The sequence below is a fragment of the Microcaecilia unicolor genome, chromosome 2, assembly GCF_901765095.1.
Source record: "Microcaecilia unicolor chromosome 2, aMicUni1.1, whole genome shotgun sequence".
Classification (NCBI taxonomy): Eukaryota; Metazoa; Chordata; class Amphibia; order Gymnophiona; family Siphonopidae; genus Microcaecilia; species Microcaecilia unicolor.
In genome coordinates, this window is record NC_044032.1 from 86,271,789 (window position 1) to 86,286,505 (window position 14,717).

Sequence of the window (14,717 nt, forward strand, 5' to 3'; positions counted from 1 at the left end):
ATAAAAGCACTTAGCTTAACATCAGAAGCAGCTGCCAGGTATTTCCTTTATGGGTGATATAAAGGATACACCTGGCAGCTGCTTCAGATTTTAAGCTTAGTGCTTTTATAAGTTCATCGTGTTTTGATATTATGTACTTTGATGAAGAACTGTGTGTGTATGGGGGGGGGGGGGGTAAATTAAATAAACATATCTGTAGAAGAGTGGATGATTAAATATCTACCAGTGAAAGTTTGGGTCTTGTTATGGTATGTCCCATAAGAAGCCCTAAAACCTTTAAAGAGATTTTCAAATATAATTCAGATACTCTTCTATGAGAAAAGAATGATTTTTTGTTAAAGGATAAAGAGGAGAAAACATTTTCTCTTTGATTACTGCTTCTTTTTGTTGTTGGGGTTGCACAGGGAGCAGGGTGAGAGCTGCAGGACTTGCCACTCTACCAGGATTTTCAGCGTTGGTTCAGATAGCGGTGTTGATTATCCATCTTTAAATCTGACAGCTGCAGCTGGCATTTTTTAAAAATGCTGACTCCAGAGGTTGAATATTGATCCTCCTGTCTATGGTAATTTATTTCTATGAAAATTTTTATGAGTAGCCAATAAGCATATGCTTCATAATTAAAGGTACAGTTCAGATGTTCAAAAAGATAACCTGAGGTATAAGTTTGAAAAAAGAAAGTAGAATAACACTAAATTTGCTGCAAGAGTTTTCTATAAATGATCTTTCATCAGCTACTGATGTAATATAAGGTATGACATAGCATAGCTCTTGCATGATGTGGTATTTTGTTGCGGTTAAATCACAAGCACTCATCAGACAGATACAAATTTAGGGGGTCTTTTACAAAGTGGCAGTAAGCAGGGGCGTAGCTAGGTGGGGCCTTGGGATCATGGGCCCCCCACAGATTAAGCCCTGGCCCCCTCTACTTTGGAACCTCCATCCCCCCGCCGCTGATCCTCCTCTGTTGCCGCCACCGCCAGGTACCTTTGCTGGTGGGGGTCCCCAATCCCCGCCAGCCGAAGTCTTCTTCAGCACCAGTCAACTCCGGTGCCTTCTCTGATGATCTGTTTCTGTCTCCTGATGTCCTACATGTATATCCTGCATGGGGCTACATACAGGACGTGCACAAAGGACGTCAGGAGTCAGAAACAGATCAACAGCGAAGGCGCCGGAGTTGAATGGCACTGAAGAAGACTTCAGCTGGCGGGGGTTGCAGAACCCCGCCAGCAAAGGTACCTGGTGGGGGCGGGGGAGGGTCGTGGCGGGGGGGGGGGGGTCGGCAGTGGGAGGGGGGTGGCAGCTGGGGGAGGCGGACTAAACTGTTCCCCCCTCCCGCTGAGGTCTGGCTACACTCCTGGCGGTCAGCCCAACGGGAGCTTACCACATGTTAAATCGGAACTGCCACCGGTGGTAGTTTCGGCTGGAGCGCACGCCATTTCTGGTGCACTGGGAAATTTTTTCACTAGCGCGGTGCTAACACAGCGGTAATCAGGTATCACTGCACACTGCCCAGTTACTGCTGGGTTACCACAGAAGCCCTTACCACCACCTCAATTGGTGATGATAAGTGCTCCCCACTGCATGGCCACGGGGTAAGAGTTATCTTATCGTTTGGCCATTTTTTTGGGGGGGGGGGAGGAATTTTACCGGCTGTGGTAAAAAGGGCCCTGGCCCACAGAAAAAATGGCCCCCGCCACTACCGCAGAGCCCTTTTACCCGCAGCTTAGTAAAAGGACTCCTTAGTTAATGAACAGAAGAAAGACAACACTAGTAACATACCACCTACAATTGCAACAACTACTTTTCTTGAATGATCTGGAATAGAAAAGACTGATGAACTTTTTTCATGTTATTTATTAAATATGAATGCATGGATGCATCTTACCTCTTCCCATTGATGTATATATCTAATTAATCTTGAAAGTCGTAATAAGCGTAATAAACTGAGTATTTTTGTAAATCTCACAATGCGAAGTGCTCTTGCAGTCTTGTATACCTCCGAATCCATTCCTTTTTCTACAATGAGAAAGATATAATCCACTGGTATTGATGATATTAAGTCAACCACAAACCAGCTTTTTAAATAATTCATCTTGATGACCTTAGGGTCAAGAATTATCTCAGAACTGTCTTCATTCACAATCCCAGTTCTAAAGTTCATAATCAAGTCGAACAGAAAAACTGTATCTGATGCCACATTGAAAATAATCCACGGTGTTGATGTTTGCTCCGTAAAGAAAGTGATTCCCACTGGTATAATGACAAGGTTTCCAACCATCATTATCAGCATTATCAAGTCCCAGTAAAACCTAAAAGAAAATAATATGCAGAATTACTTTCACTATTCTATGAAACAAATACTTTACTTGAATTTTGTTAACCTGTTTTCAAACTTTTTACAGGTCAGCCAAGAAAGGATCACCACATTCTATGCTGCATCTGTACTTCTGTCAGTACAATAGAATGAAAATCAGATCACTTGCCAATAGAAATTCCATAGTTTCAAAATGGTAAATCAAGTTTATTTAAGCAAATATATGCTATTCAGTGTGTTATATGTAATAAATCATAAAGTTACTAAAGAAAATAGGTTAATACATTGTTAGAGTGTTGAGATCAGACAATAGAGAGTCTCCATTCAGGTGACCCAAAGACGTACAGTAGACACACGGAATCTATTCTAGAATGGAACCTAGGTGATACTAGAGTAACACAGCATTAGCACATCTAACATTTAGGCACCTGCATAGAGCTGGTGTAAATATGGGTGCCTAATGTTAAGCGTGCAAGTGGGAGCCTCAACTATGTCCTCCAGTACTCCACCCCCATGAATATGCCCCTTGCTAATAGGTGTTCTGGGCCAAATTCTTTATATTGCACTGGAAAAATTCAGCTCCAATTCAAGACATGCTTAGTGTGATTCTATGAAGAGTGCACACAACTTAATTGAACAAGCTAATCAGCACTGATAACTGGGTGATAATAATCATCAGCACTAATTGGCAATAATTAGGATTTAGGTGGATATCCGATTCTATAATTTTAAAGGCGCATAACAATTTGGGGACGTATAACAATTTGGGGGCATGGTTAGGGGCATTCCTGGATTTTATGCACATTGATACAGAATCATGCCTAAGTGCGCCTAAAGTAGATACCAATATTTAGGCCTGATTATAGCAGGCCTAATTGCAGGCACCTACATTTAGGTGCAGCTTAGTGCTAAGCGTGATTCTATAAAGGATGTATACTCTTTATAGAATGACACATTATCAGTGCTGAATTTTAGGCACTACTTATAGAATTTAGCCCTCTATAATTTAAGCAGGTATTTGAAAAACTGAGATAGATAATAGTCTAAAACTGTATTGGATTACCATGCAATACAGCAATACTAGACGTCCTGCCCTATGCATCCTATTTTCTTGAACATAAGACCTGGTGCATATAAGCAGTATCATTGAAAATACTATACCAGTATAGGAGAAAAAAAATAACTTGTCATTTTTTTTCATTATAAATAATTTCTATAACATAGTAACATAGTAGATGACGGCAGAGAAAGACCTGTACGGTCCATCTAGTCTGCCCACAAGATAAAACTCATATGTGCTACTTTATGTGTATACCTGACCTTGATTTGTATCTGCCATTTTCAGGGCACAGACCGTAGAAGTCTGCCCAGCACTAGCCCCACCTCCCACCACCGGCTCTGCCACCCAATCTCCGCTAAGCTTCTGAGGATCCAGAAGCTTAGCGGAGATTGGGTTACAGCTCTAGTATACACAGTGCAAAATAAGACAGCAGATATAAATTCTCAAACTGGACATCTTCCAAACACTAAAATGAAAATAAAATGATTTTTTTCTACCTTTGTTGTCTAGTGACTTTGTTTTTCTGCTCATGTTGGTCCCAGTCTCTGATTCTGCTGCTCTCTTAACTCTGTTTCCAGGGTTTCCTTTCCATTTATTTCTTTACTATCCTCCTTTCTTCTTCATTTCTTGCCCTACATCCATAGGTAAAAGCTGGGTCCTCTGCAGACTTGACTGGAGGAGGTATAGAGTGGATCCAGCTTTTGCCTATTTTATTCATCCATGTGCAGTTTTTCTCATCTTTTCCCTTTCCCTCATCTTGTCAGTATGCATCTCCTTCCTCTTTCCATCCACGTCCAGCATTTTTCCTGTCCCCCTCCATTCATGTCCAGCATTTCTCCTTCCCTCCATCCATGTCCATTTCACTTCTTCACTCTTCCCTCCCCTCCCCTCCATCCATGTCCAGAATTTCTCCTCTCTCCCCTAAATCCATGTGAATCTCCTCCTCTGTCTTCCCTCCCCTCCATGTCCAGCATTTCTCCTCTCCCCCTCCACTCCACCCATGCATCTACTTCCTCTGTCTTCCCTCCCCTCCATCCATGTCCAGTATTTCTCCTCTCTCCCTTCCCCTCCAACTGTGTGCATCTCCTCCCTCTGTCTTTCCTTCCCTCCAACATTTCTCCTCTCTTCCCTGCCCTCCACTCCATCCATGTCTAGCATTTTTCCTCTCTCCCCTCCATCCATGTGCATCTCCTTCCTGTCTTCCCCCCACTAAATCCATGACCAGCATTTCTCCTCTCTCCCCTCCATCCATGTGCATCACCTTCCTGTCTTCCCTCTCCTCCATCCATGTCCAGCATTTCTCCTGCCCTTCCCTCCATCCATCCATGTCCAGCAACTCAGCTCTCTCCCCTGCCCTCCCTTCCCATCCATGTCCATATTCTCCTCTGCCCTCCCCTCTGTGTCCAGCAATTCTCATTTGCCCCTATCCTCCCCTCCCAACCATGTCCAACGATTCTCCTCTCTCCCCTGCCCTCCATGTCCAGTGATTCTCCTCTGCCCTCCCATTTATGTCCAGCAATTTCTCCTCTCTCCCCTGCCCTCCATGTCCAACGATTCTCCTCTGCCCTCCCCTCCATATCCAGTGATTCTCCTTTGCCCCCCCATCCTCCCCTCCATGTCCAGTATCTCGCCCCTGCCTCCACCTGCCCCCCTTTTAAGCCCCCGTCAAGTTCCAGTACCCCAGCCCCACCTGTCCGCCCTTAGCTCCCCGACAGCCCTGCTTTCTGTTCCTGCCACTCTGCGACACGTTTAAATCTTTTATTTTTTTACCTGAAGTCACAGCGCCGGTGTTAGAGAAAGGACCAGGCTTGCCTCCTCCAGCCTTCCCTTCATTCCCTCTCAGTGTCCCGCCCTCGTGGAAACAGGAAACTACATCAGAGGATGGCGGTTTAGCTTTAAGCAGAAGTAATAAAATCACAAAGAAAGGTGCACCTGCTGATAGCAACTATGATCTGGCCCACAAACTCGTTGATGTTTTTCAGGTTTTTGAAGAAGCCACAACAATTGCATCTGGAGAACAGTATGTTACTGTGTCTGTTGTTCATCCACTTGTTGAACACCTGATTAATTTATCCAATATAACATACTGGGCAGAATCAGGAGAGGCCAGAGATGAAGTTGACATTGATGATGAAACTGAAACAAACTCTGCTACTTATGATACAGAATCAGCAAACTTGAAAGCAATCTCTCGCTTGAAAGAGCTGAAGAAAAAGTTTACTCCACAGATTTCAAGATATATTATTTGATAATTTATATAGACTAAGCAGCTTCCTGGTTCCAAGATTCAAGTCAACCTACGATGAAGTATCAGATGTCACTGCAGTTGCAACTCAAGAGATCGTAAAAATGCAGACAACTGATTTACCATTGCCAGTCAGCAGCAGCACAGCCATGGAGATCGCTCACACATTACCGGCTGTTACAGAGTTTGGAACACAGGATGTGGACAAGCCTCAAAAAGAGAAAAGTGGAAAATACCAATGCTGCAGCTAAGAAAGCCAGACTTCCATCACAATCAGACTATGACAGTGATGTAAGCCACATTGAGCCTACAAATAGGTGGGAAAATGTGGGATACAAATGTTATAAATAAATAAATAAATAAAATAAATAAATATTCAATCAGATGCAGTGCAGAACTTGCTTGGTATAAACATGAAGATCCTTTGGAAACTGGTGGTGATGTTTTTAGTTTCTCGAACCAAAGTCAAGTGAAATTGTCGCTACTGAATTGGCTTGCACAGAAGTTTCTGAGTAGGCCAGCCACTTCTGTGCTGTCAGAAAGATTTTTTTCTACTGCTGGACAAATTATAGCTGCAAGACACAGTTCTCTGAAGCCAGCCAAAGTGGACAAAATGATTTTTCTTAATAAAAACTGGAAGATGTAGGACCTGATCTAATTTCCCTTTTCACATTATGTAATACTACGGGCTCACACTAAGAGTTGTTCATATTACAGTTAGTCTTTGTTCAATTGTTGCTGCCTGTTTTTTGTTTACCCTGTTTGTTATAATATTAACATATTAGCCTCACTATTTCAATCAAGTCAAACTTGACAAGTAAACCTAAGACATTTTGAGCTAGACCTGTTTTAATAAGAAGTGGAGAGTACTGCCTTGAGAGGAACACTAGAGTGACATTATTGAGCTAGGTGGTTTCCGGCGATATCTCCTTGATGTATTTGCATTCTGCATGAAAACGTAAGAATTAGCATCACTAACAGCAGTATACAGAATATTGATTTATAACATTGTGGACACACACAAGTGAAGCAGCAGTGCATATAGAATATTTTGAGAATAGAAATCTAGAAATAAATATTATGCAGTGGAGTTTTTTTGAAGCTACATGATGGCATGCCGAGCTCACGCCTTATAGTCTGCTAAGTTGGGCTGGCTGGGTGGCAACTAAACACACACGATTAAGCTGACAATTGAGTGGGTGTTCTACATCAGAGTTACACAGCTAGTGTGAGTCTGTGTGGGGAATTTCATTTAATAACAGATATGCCACAAAAAAGTGGCCCTAAATGACCAGATGACCACTGAAGGAATAAAGGAATGACCTCCCCTTACTCCTCTAGTGGCCACTAACCCCTTCCCACCCCACCTCCCAAAGATATGAAAGAAAGAATACATACCAGCCTCAGATGTTATAGCCAGTCCTATTAGTGCAGCAATCAGATCCCTGGAGTAGCCTAATGGTTGGTAAGGCGCACTGTGGAAAAGGGGACCCAACCCTTAATCTACTCTAGCAGTTATAGTTGTGGTGGAATGTGTCAGCCCTCCAAAACCCATTGTACCAACATACATGTAAAACCTGTAGCCATAAGGACTACTGTAATGGTGTATAGTTGGGTACAGTAAAAGGTGGCATGGGCTTGATATACCACCTTTCTGTCATACAACCAAAGTGATTTACATATTCTATGCAGGTACTTTCTCTGTCCTTACTGGGCTCAAAATCTGTTTTTGAACCTGGGGCAATGAAAGATTAAGTGACTTGCTCAGGGTCACAAGGAGCTGTAGTGGGAATTGAACCCAGTTCCCCAGGATCTCAACCCATTGCATCAACCAATAGGCTACTCTTCCAGTAGGGGTTGGGCTGATTTGGAGGGCTCACTCTACAACATAAGGGAGCAATGGTGAGATGTGTACCTGGAAGCTTTTATGTGAAGTCCGCTGCAGTGCCTCCTAGGGTGCTCCACTGCCCTGCTGGGATGTTTGTGTGGCCAGTCTACTACTACTACTATTTAGCATTTCTATAGCGCTACAAGGCATACGCAGCGCTGCACAAACATAGAAGAAAGACAGTCCCTGCTCAAAGAGCTTACAAGTCTACTAAGAATGCTGGTTCCTCCTACATCCCAATGGCTTGATTTTGTGCATTTTTCACTTGGACTTTTTTTTTTAATGGACCCAAATGCACACAGCACAAAAACATCTAGCAAGTGGCCATGTTTGAAAAAAGAAAGCTAGATGTTTTGCTGTTTCGAAAATCGCTATATGTGTTATTTGGATTCTGAATGTTTTGAGCAAAATGTCCAAAGTCGGACTTAGATGTCATATCGAAAATGCTCTTCAATGCTTGATGGCATCCCAAAGAAAGTGAAGTAGGAAGGTACAACAATACGGCATGAGTAAAAGTAACGCGCTTTAGGCATAGTTCATGCGACTAAACCTACGTGCATCCATTTACACCAATGAAAAGCTGATGTAAATCCCTGCACATAGATTTATGCAGTGCTCATATTTTATAACAATACATGAAGATTTTGGAATGTCCATCAAATGCCCATTTGCACACCCCTTTTTGCCTATGTATGTTAGAATTTAGGCGCAGTACATTACAGAATACAATTAGCAATGTACGCGTGTAAATTCTAATTTTTGCCAATTAGTGCTCACTATTGCTTGTTAAGAACTTGTGATGGAAAATATTAAAAATTGCTTTTCAGTCTTGCTTTAATCGATAATAGGTTTTTAAAATCCCCAGTCTTTGACCCAAAAGTGACTTTCCTGGTATATGTCAAAGAACAATGTATGAGATAAGGCACATCTCAAGAACAGGTTGGAATGCCTCTGAAGCCAGCTTGTGCAGGAGGGAGGTGGGGTATGTTTGAGGTTTGGGAGATAAGCCACCTGGCCAGTAGTTTGTTTACCTGAACTGAGAGCATATGACTAAAACCTCATGTAAATTCTTGGATAAGTTTTAGCTTAATAAAAAGGGGGCTTTTTGCAGCAGAGCCTTGGGGCTCATTCTGTGGATGGATGCGTCGTGCAGAAAAGACTTGTTCCTGGTCTGGAGGCTTCGGGCTTTCGCTGCAATAGGCCCCCCAGCTGATGAGAAAAGGGCCTGAATGATGTAATTCCTGATCAGTGATGATGTATGTATATATATAGATATCTTTCTTATTTTACTTTTCTATAGCCTTCCTTTAGTAATGTACTCGATTAGTGTGTTTATTTCTTAATCATTGTGATGCAGTAACAGTAATGGTTTATACACTCTCCAATTAAAGTGCAAATAAAGAGTTTCATTTACCCAATACGAATCTAAAAGAATCTGTAGTATTTTAGTCTTTGAGCAGTCTGTGGTGATCAAGTGAGCAGACTGCAATGCCGAAGCAATACCCAACTGTTAACCATTATTAACAGCTTGTTAAAACAATTAATCTATGTATGTAGTTATAGAACATGCATAGATTTACGTGCATAACTGAGCATAACTCTAGGCACGCTATATAGAATCTGGGGGGCTAGTGTGTGCTTGTTACAAAGTTCAAAAGATGTGCATGTATTCCCTTGTAAGAAAACACTTTCGTTATTGCACGACCATCTCAGAACACTTTAAAATCTCTAACCCCACTATTTACAAAGCCGTGCGGCAATGCCAACTCAGCTCATTCAAAGTGAAATGGCTGTGTCGGCATTAGTGCACCACCAGCCACTAGCATGGCTTTGTAAGCAGAGGAGTAAGAGATTAATCCATCCACACTCTAAATAGCAGTCATAATAAGTGTATAACAGATGATTTTATGCAGGTCACTGCCCATTTTATGAAATGCATTCTCATTTAAATATGCTTGAGACTCATTCATCCTTTTCAGACATGCAAACTTGCTTTTCTGACATCAGTAATATCTAGAACTAGATGGATGAAATGTGTAGAGCAAGCTGAAGGAGAGATAGCTGAAGAATAAGAAGTCAAGAAAGCTTGTCCATACATCAATTAGAAGTGTGCTACATTTAATTATGTATCAATGTAGCATTATAAAATCAAGGTAAAATATTTAAAATATCATCTCAAAAACTCCATATGATATACTAATAAGTTAAAATCTTCCATCAATATACCTATATATAATGCCTTGTTCTAACTTTAAAATTTACAGTAGGAACATTTGCCCCCCCCCCCCTCATTCTGTATCTTGGTGTCTACATGTAAGCTCTGATCTATTGCAATAAAGCAATGCCATAAAAATACTTAGAGGGAATAGCAACTCATTAGCTTCTATCAAATTGCAAATGAGGAGAAAAGAGTCCTCAGGCACAATGACTGAGCAGAGAATGTCACAGAAGTAGCATATTAAGCAAGTATTGTACATGCTGGAAAATTGCATTTAAACTAGGGTAGATCTTAGAGTTAAATAGGTAATCTCAGACTGGCCAATATGCAGCCAGCTGTAGTCAGCGTTTTTTTTTTTGTTTTTTTTTAAATGCTGACCACTGGTGGCTAAATATCCCTGGATATTCAGTGCTGGGTCACATTCGCACACTGGCACTGAATATCTGAAGCTAATTGCTCTACAGCTAGTTACTGGAGCTTTTGTGAGTCCTGGCTGATATTCAGCCGGGGCCAACATAAGACATGTATGTAGGCACTGGCTGAATATCAGAGAGACTAAATTAATTATTTGTTTCAGTGTTTACTGAGGAACATGCAGGGGAGATACCTGTGCCAGAAATGTTATTTAATGGTGATAAGTCGGAGGAACCAAACAAACTTTTGTAAACCTGGAAGATGTAACAGAATAATTTGACAAACTAAAAGACAGCAAATCACCTGGACCACATAGCAAGCATCCCAGAGTACTGATATAATTAAAGAAAGAACTTTTAAGCTATTATTAGTAATTTGTAATTTATCCTTAAAATGAAGCGTGGTACCAGAAGATTGGAGGGTGGCCATTGTAACACCAATTTTTTAAAAAAGGCTTCCAGAGGTAGCCTGGGAAGTTATAGACCTTTGAGTCTGACGCTGGTGACGTGCAAACTGGTAGAGACCATTATAAAGAACAAAATTACTGAGCATATAGGCATAGATTTGTGGGACAAAGCAAACATGGATTTAACTAAGGGAAATTTTGCCTCATCAATCTGCTACATGTTTTGAAGGAGCAAATAAACATCACTAAAGTTGAGCCAGTTGATTCTGTGTATCTGGATTTTCAGACGACATTTGACAAAGTACCTCATGAATGACTCCTGAGGAAATTAAAAAGTCAGGGGATAGGAGGCAGTGTCCTATTGTAGATTAAGAATTGGTTAAGAGAGAGAACAGGGTTAAATGGTCAATATTCTCAATGGAGGTGGGTAAATAATGGGGATTCCCAGAGTTCTGTGCTGGGATCGTTGCTTGCTAATATATTTACAAATGATCTGGAAATAGGAATGAGTGAGGTGATTAAGGGGCCCATTTACTAAGCTGAGTAAGCGTCTACACGTGCCAAAATGGTTACCTCGTGGCTCTTGCAGTAATTTCATTTTTGGCATTTCGGACGCATGCTAAGTTGCATTTGATGCGCATAGGCCATTACCACTTGGCTACTGCGTGAGACTTTACCGCTAGGTCAATGGCTGGCAGTAAGGTTGAAGACCCAAAATGGAAGCACGACAATTTTGATTTTGCTGCACGTCCATTTTCGGCAAAAAAGTTTTAAATGCCTTTTTTACAGGCACGCTGAAAATTTGATCGGTGCATGCCCAAAACCCACGCCTACACTACCGCAAGTTATTTTCCAGCGCACCGTAGTAAAAGGACCCTTGAATTTGCTGATGACACAACTAGGGCTTTACCATATAGCATAATTTACTATTTGGCTGAATACTAAATATAAATTATGTGCATTGACCTTTAACATAACAAATAATAAAAGAAACAATGTGAAATTAGATATCAAGTGTTTCTTTCAGTAAGATTTAGCAGAGTAGAGCCCTGGATTATTTGTATTTCAATTTAAATCACTATTCAGCCAAATACGAATAATGCATCCAGTGCACTATTTGGGGCCGAACCAATTTGAATACAAATATTCGGTACAACAATGAATATTTGGTAGACACAACTTTATTGGTCTCATACTAGGTTAGACCAATGGTCCAGCTAGCCCAGTATCCTGCTTCCAGCAGTGGCCAATCCGGGTTACAAGTACCTGGCAGAAACCCAATTAGTAGCAACATTCTATACTACTAATCCCAGGGCAAGCAGATGCTTCCCTCACGTTTATGTCAATAACAGACTATGGACTTTTCCTCCAGGAACTTGTCCAAAACTTTTTTAAAGCCAGATATGCTAACGGCTATTAACACATCCTCCAGCAACAAGCTCCACACCTCAACTATTATTTCAGTGAAAAAATATTTCCTCCTATTTGATTTAAAAGTATTTCCATGTAATTTCATTGCAGGTCCTCTGGTCTTTGTAATTTTTGAAAGCGTAAAAAATCGATTCACTTTTACCCGTTCTACACCACTCAAGCTTTTGTAGACCACAGTCATATCCCCCCTCAGCCATCTCTTTCCCAAACTGAAGAGCCCTAACCTCTTTAGCCTTTCTTCATATGAGAGAAGGTCCATCCCTTTTATCATTTTGGTTGCTCTTCTTTGAATCTTTTTCTAATCCTGCTATATCTTTTTTCAGATACAGTGACCAGACTAAAATGCAATACCCAAGGTGAGGTCACAGAGGCATTATGCTATTCTTGGTCTTATTTTGTATGCTTTTCCTAATATCGGGGGGAGGAGGGGGAATATGCATTTTGAGAAATGTGTAATGTAAGGAGGTTTTTTTTGACTGATGATAGAATTTACCTTACAGGATTCAATCTCAGTTTTTGAGAAACTCAGCTACCACTGAGTTCTTTTTCTTCCTTTTTTTAAATATGAGTTTTTATATACTATGTTAATTTATTTATTTATTTTATTGCATTTGTATCCCACATTTTCCCACCTCTTTGCAGGCTCAATGTGGCTTACAATACATCATGGATACTGGAAATATAATAGAAAAATAGGCATTTAGTATTTCAGAAAATGTTTGGTAACATGATAATGATAAGACATGATAGTAGTATGACAAGCAGATATTATAAGACATTTCTAACTACGTGTAGAGATTTATGTATATTCACATTGGTTGATCTTTGTGGTAAGCCTTGCTGAAGAGATGGGTCTTCAGTAGTTTGTGGAAGTTCGTTAGTTCGTAGGTCATTTTTACGTTGCGCAGCAGTGTGTTCCATAACTGTGTGCTTAAGTAGGTGAAGTTTGACATGGCATTACTTTGTATTTTAGACCTTTGCAGTTAGGGAAGTGCAGATCAAGAAATGTGCGGGATGATCTTTTGGCATTCCTGGGTGGTAAGTCTATCAGGTCTGACATGTAGGCTGGTGTATCTCCATGAATGATTTTGTGAACTAGGGCGCAAATCTTGAACGTGATGCGTTCTTTGAGTGGGAGCCAGTGTAGTTTTTCTCGTAGGGGCTTGGCACTTTCATATTTTGTTTGCCGAATATGAGTCTAGCTGCAGTGTTCTGGGCTGTCTGAAGTTTCTTGATTATTTGCTCTTTACAGCCGGCATAGAGTGCGTTGCAGTAATCTAGATGACTGAGCACCATTGATTGTACCAGATTACAGAAAACATTCCTTGAGAAGAAAGGTCTTACTCTTTTTAATTTCCACATTGAGTGGAACATCTTCTTGGTTGTGTTTTTCGCATGGCTTTCGAGTGTTAGGTGTCGATCGATGGTAACTCCAAGAATTTTTAGGGTGTCCAAAATAGGAAGGTTCAGATTTGGTGTGTTAATGGCTGTGAATTTGTTCTTGTTTTGTTGAGTTGTGAGTATTAGGCATTGGGTTTTTTCTGCATTCAGTTTCAATCTAAAAGCATCCGCCCATGAATGCATGATATGGAGACTTTGGTTGATGTCGTTGGAAATTTCCTTTAAATCTTGTTTAAATGGGATGTAAATCGTTACGTCATCTGCGTATATGTATGGGTTAAGGTTTTGGTTTGATAGTAGTTTGGCTAAGGGTGTCATCATTAAGTTGAACAGGGTCAGCGATAGGGGGATCCCTGTGGGACTCCGCATTAGGGTATCCATGTGGCTGAAGTAGTCGAGTTGGATGTCACTTGATATGATCATGTGGTTAGGAATCCCTTGAACCAATTGAGAACATTGCCTCCAATTCCGAAGTATTCAAGGATATGTAGTAATATTCCATGATCAACCATGTCGAAAGCGCTTGACATGTCGAATTGTAGAAGTAGTATGTTCTTTCCTGTTGTGATTGTTTGTTTGAATTTAGTCATGAGGGTAACTAGTACTGTTTCAGTACTGTGGTTAGCCCAAAATCCTGACTGGGAGTCATGGAGTATTGAGAATTTGTTTAGATAGCTTGTGAGTTGTTTGGTCACCAACCCTTCCGTTATTTTGGTTAATAATGGAATGGATGCTACTGGCATGTAGTTGGTTAGTTCACTGGCGCTTTTCTTTGCGTCTTTGGGGATGGAGGTAGTAGAATATTTCCTTTCTCCTTCGGGAAGAGTCCATTTTGTAACATGTAGTTCAAGTGTTTTGTTAAGTCTGTTATAAATTGTTGAGGAGCTGATGTCATAAGGTTGTTTGGACATATGTCTAGTTTGCAATGAGATTTGGCAAATCTTTTGAGCGTTTGGAAGATGATATCCTCTGGTAATGTCTCGAAGTTGGTCCAGGTTCTGTCTCCTGGGTAAATGCCAGGGTCTGGGTCTAGACAGTCAAGGAGTTCAGCATAGTCGATGATACTGGCAGGTATCTTAAGTCGTAGTTGTATGATTTTCTCGTTGAAGTATTTCGCGAGATTGTCTGCTCCTGGTGAAATTTAATGTGGAAAAATGCACAGTGATGTACATTGGGAAGAATAATCCAAATCATAGTTACCTGATGCTAGGATCCACTTCAGGAGCCAGCATTCCAAGAAAAAGATGTGTCATTGTAGTCAATATGTTGAAAGCTAATGCCTAGTGTGCAGCGGCAGCCAAAAACCAAACAGGATGCTAGAAATTATTAGGAAAGGGATG

At 40.9% G+C, this 14,717-nt stretch overlaps 1 protein-coding gene across 1 annotated transcript in view; it reads right to left on the minus strand.

The window, feature by feature from the left end:
• HCN1 (hyperpolarization activated cyclic nucleotide gated potassium channel 1) overlaps window positions 1-14,717 on the minus strand; it is a 702,491-nt gene that overhangs the window by 586,821 nt on the left and 100,953 nt on the right. Inside the window, exon 2 of the mRNA XM_030193113.1 lies at window positions 1,886-2,309. Coding sequence (XP_030048973.1) covers window positions 1,886-2,309 — 424 coding nt within the window. The remainder of the gene's footprint in view (window positions 1-1,885; window positions 2,310-14,717) is intronic.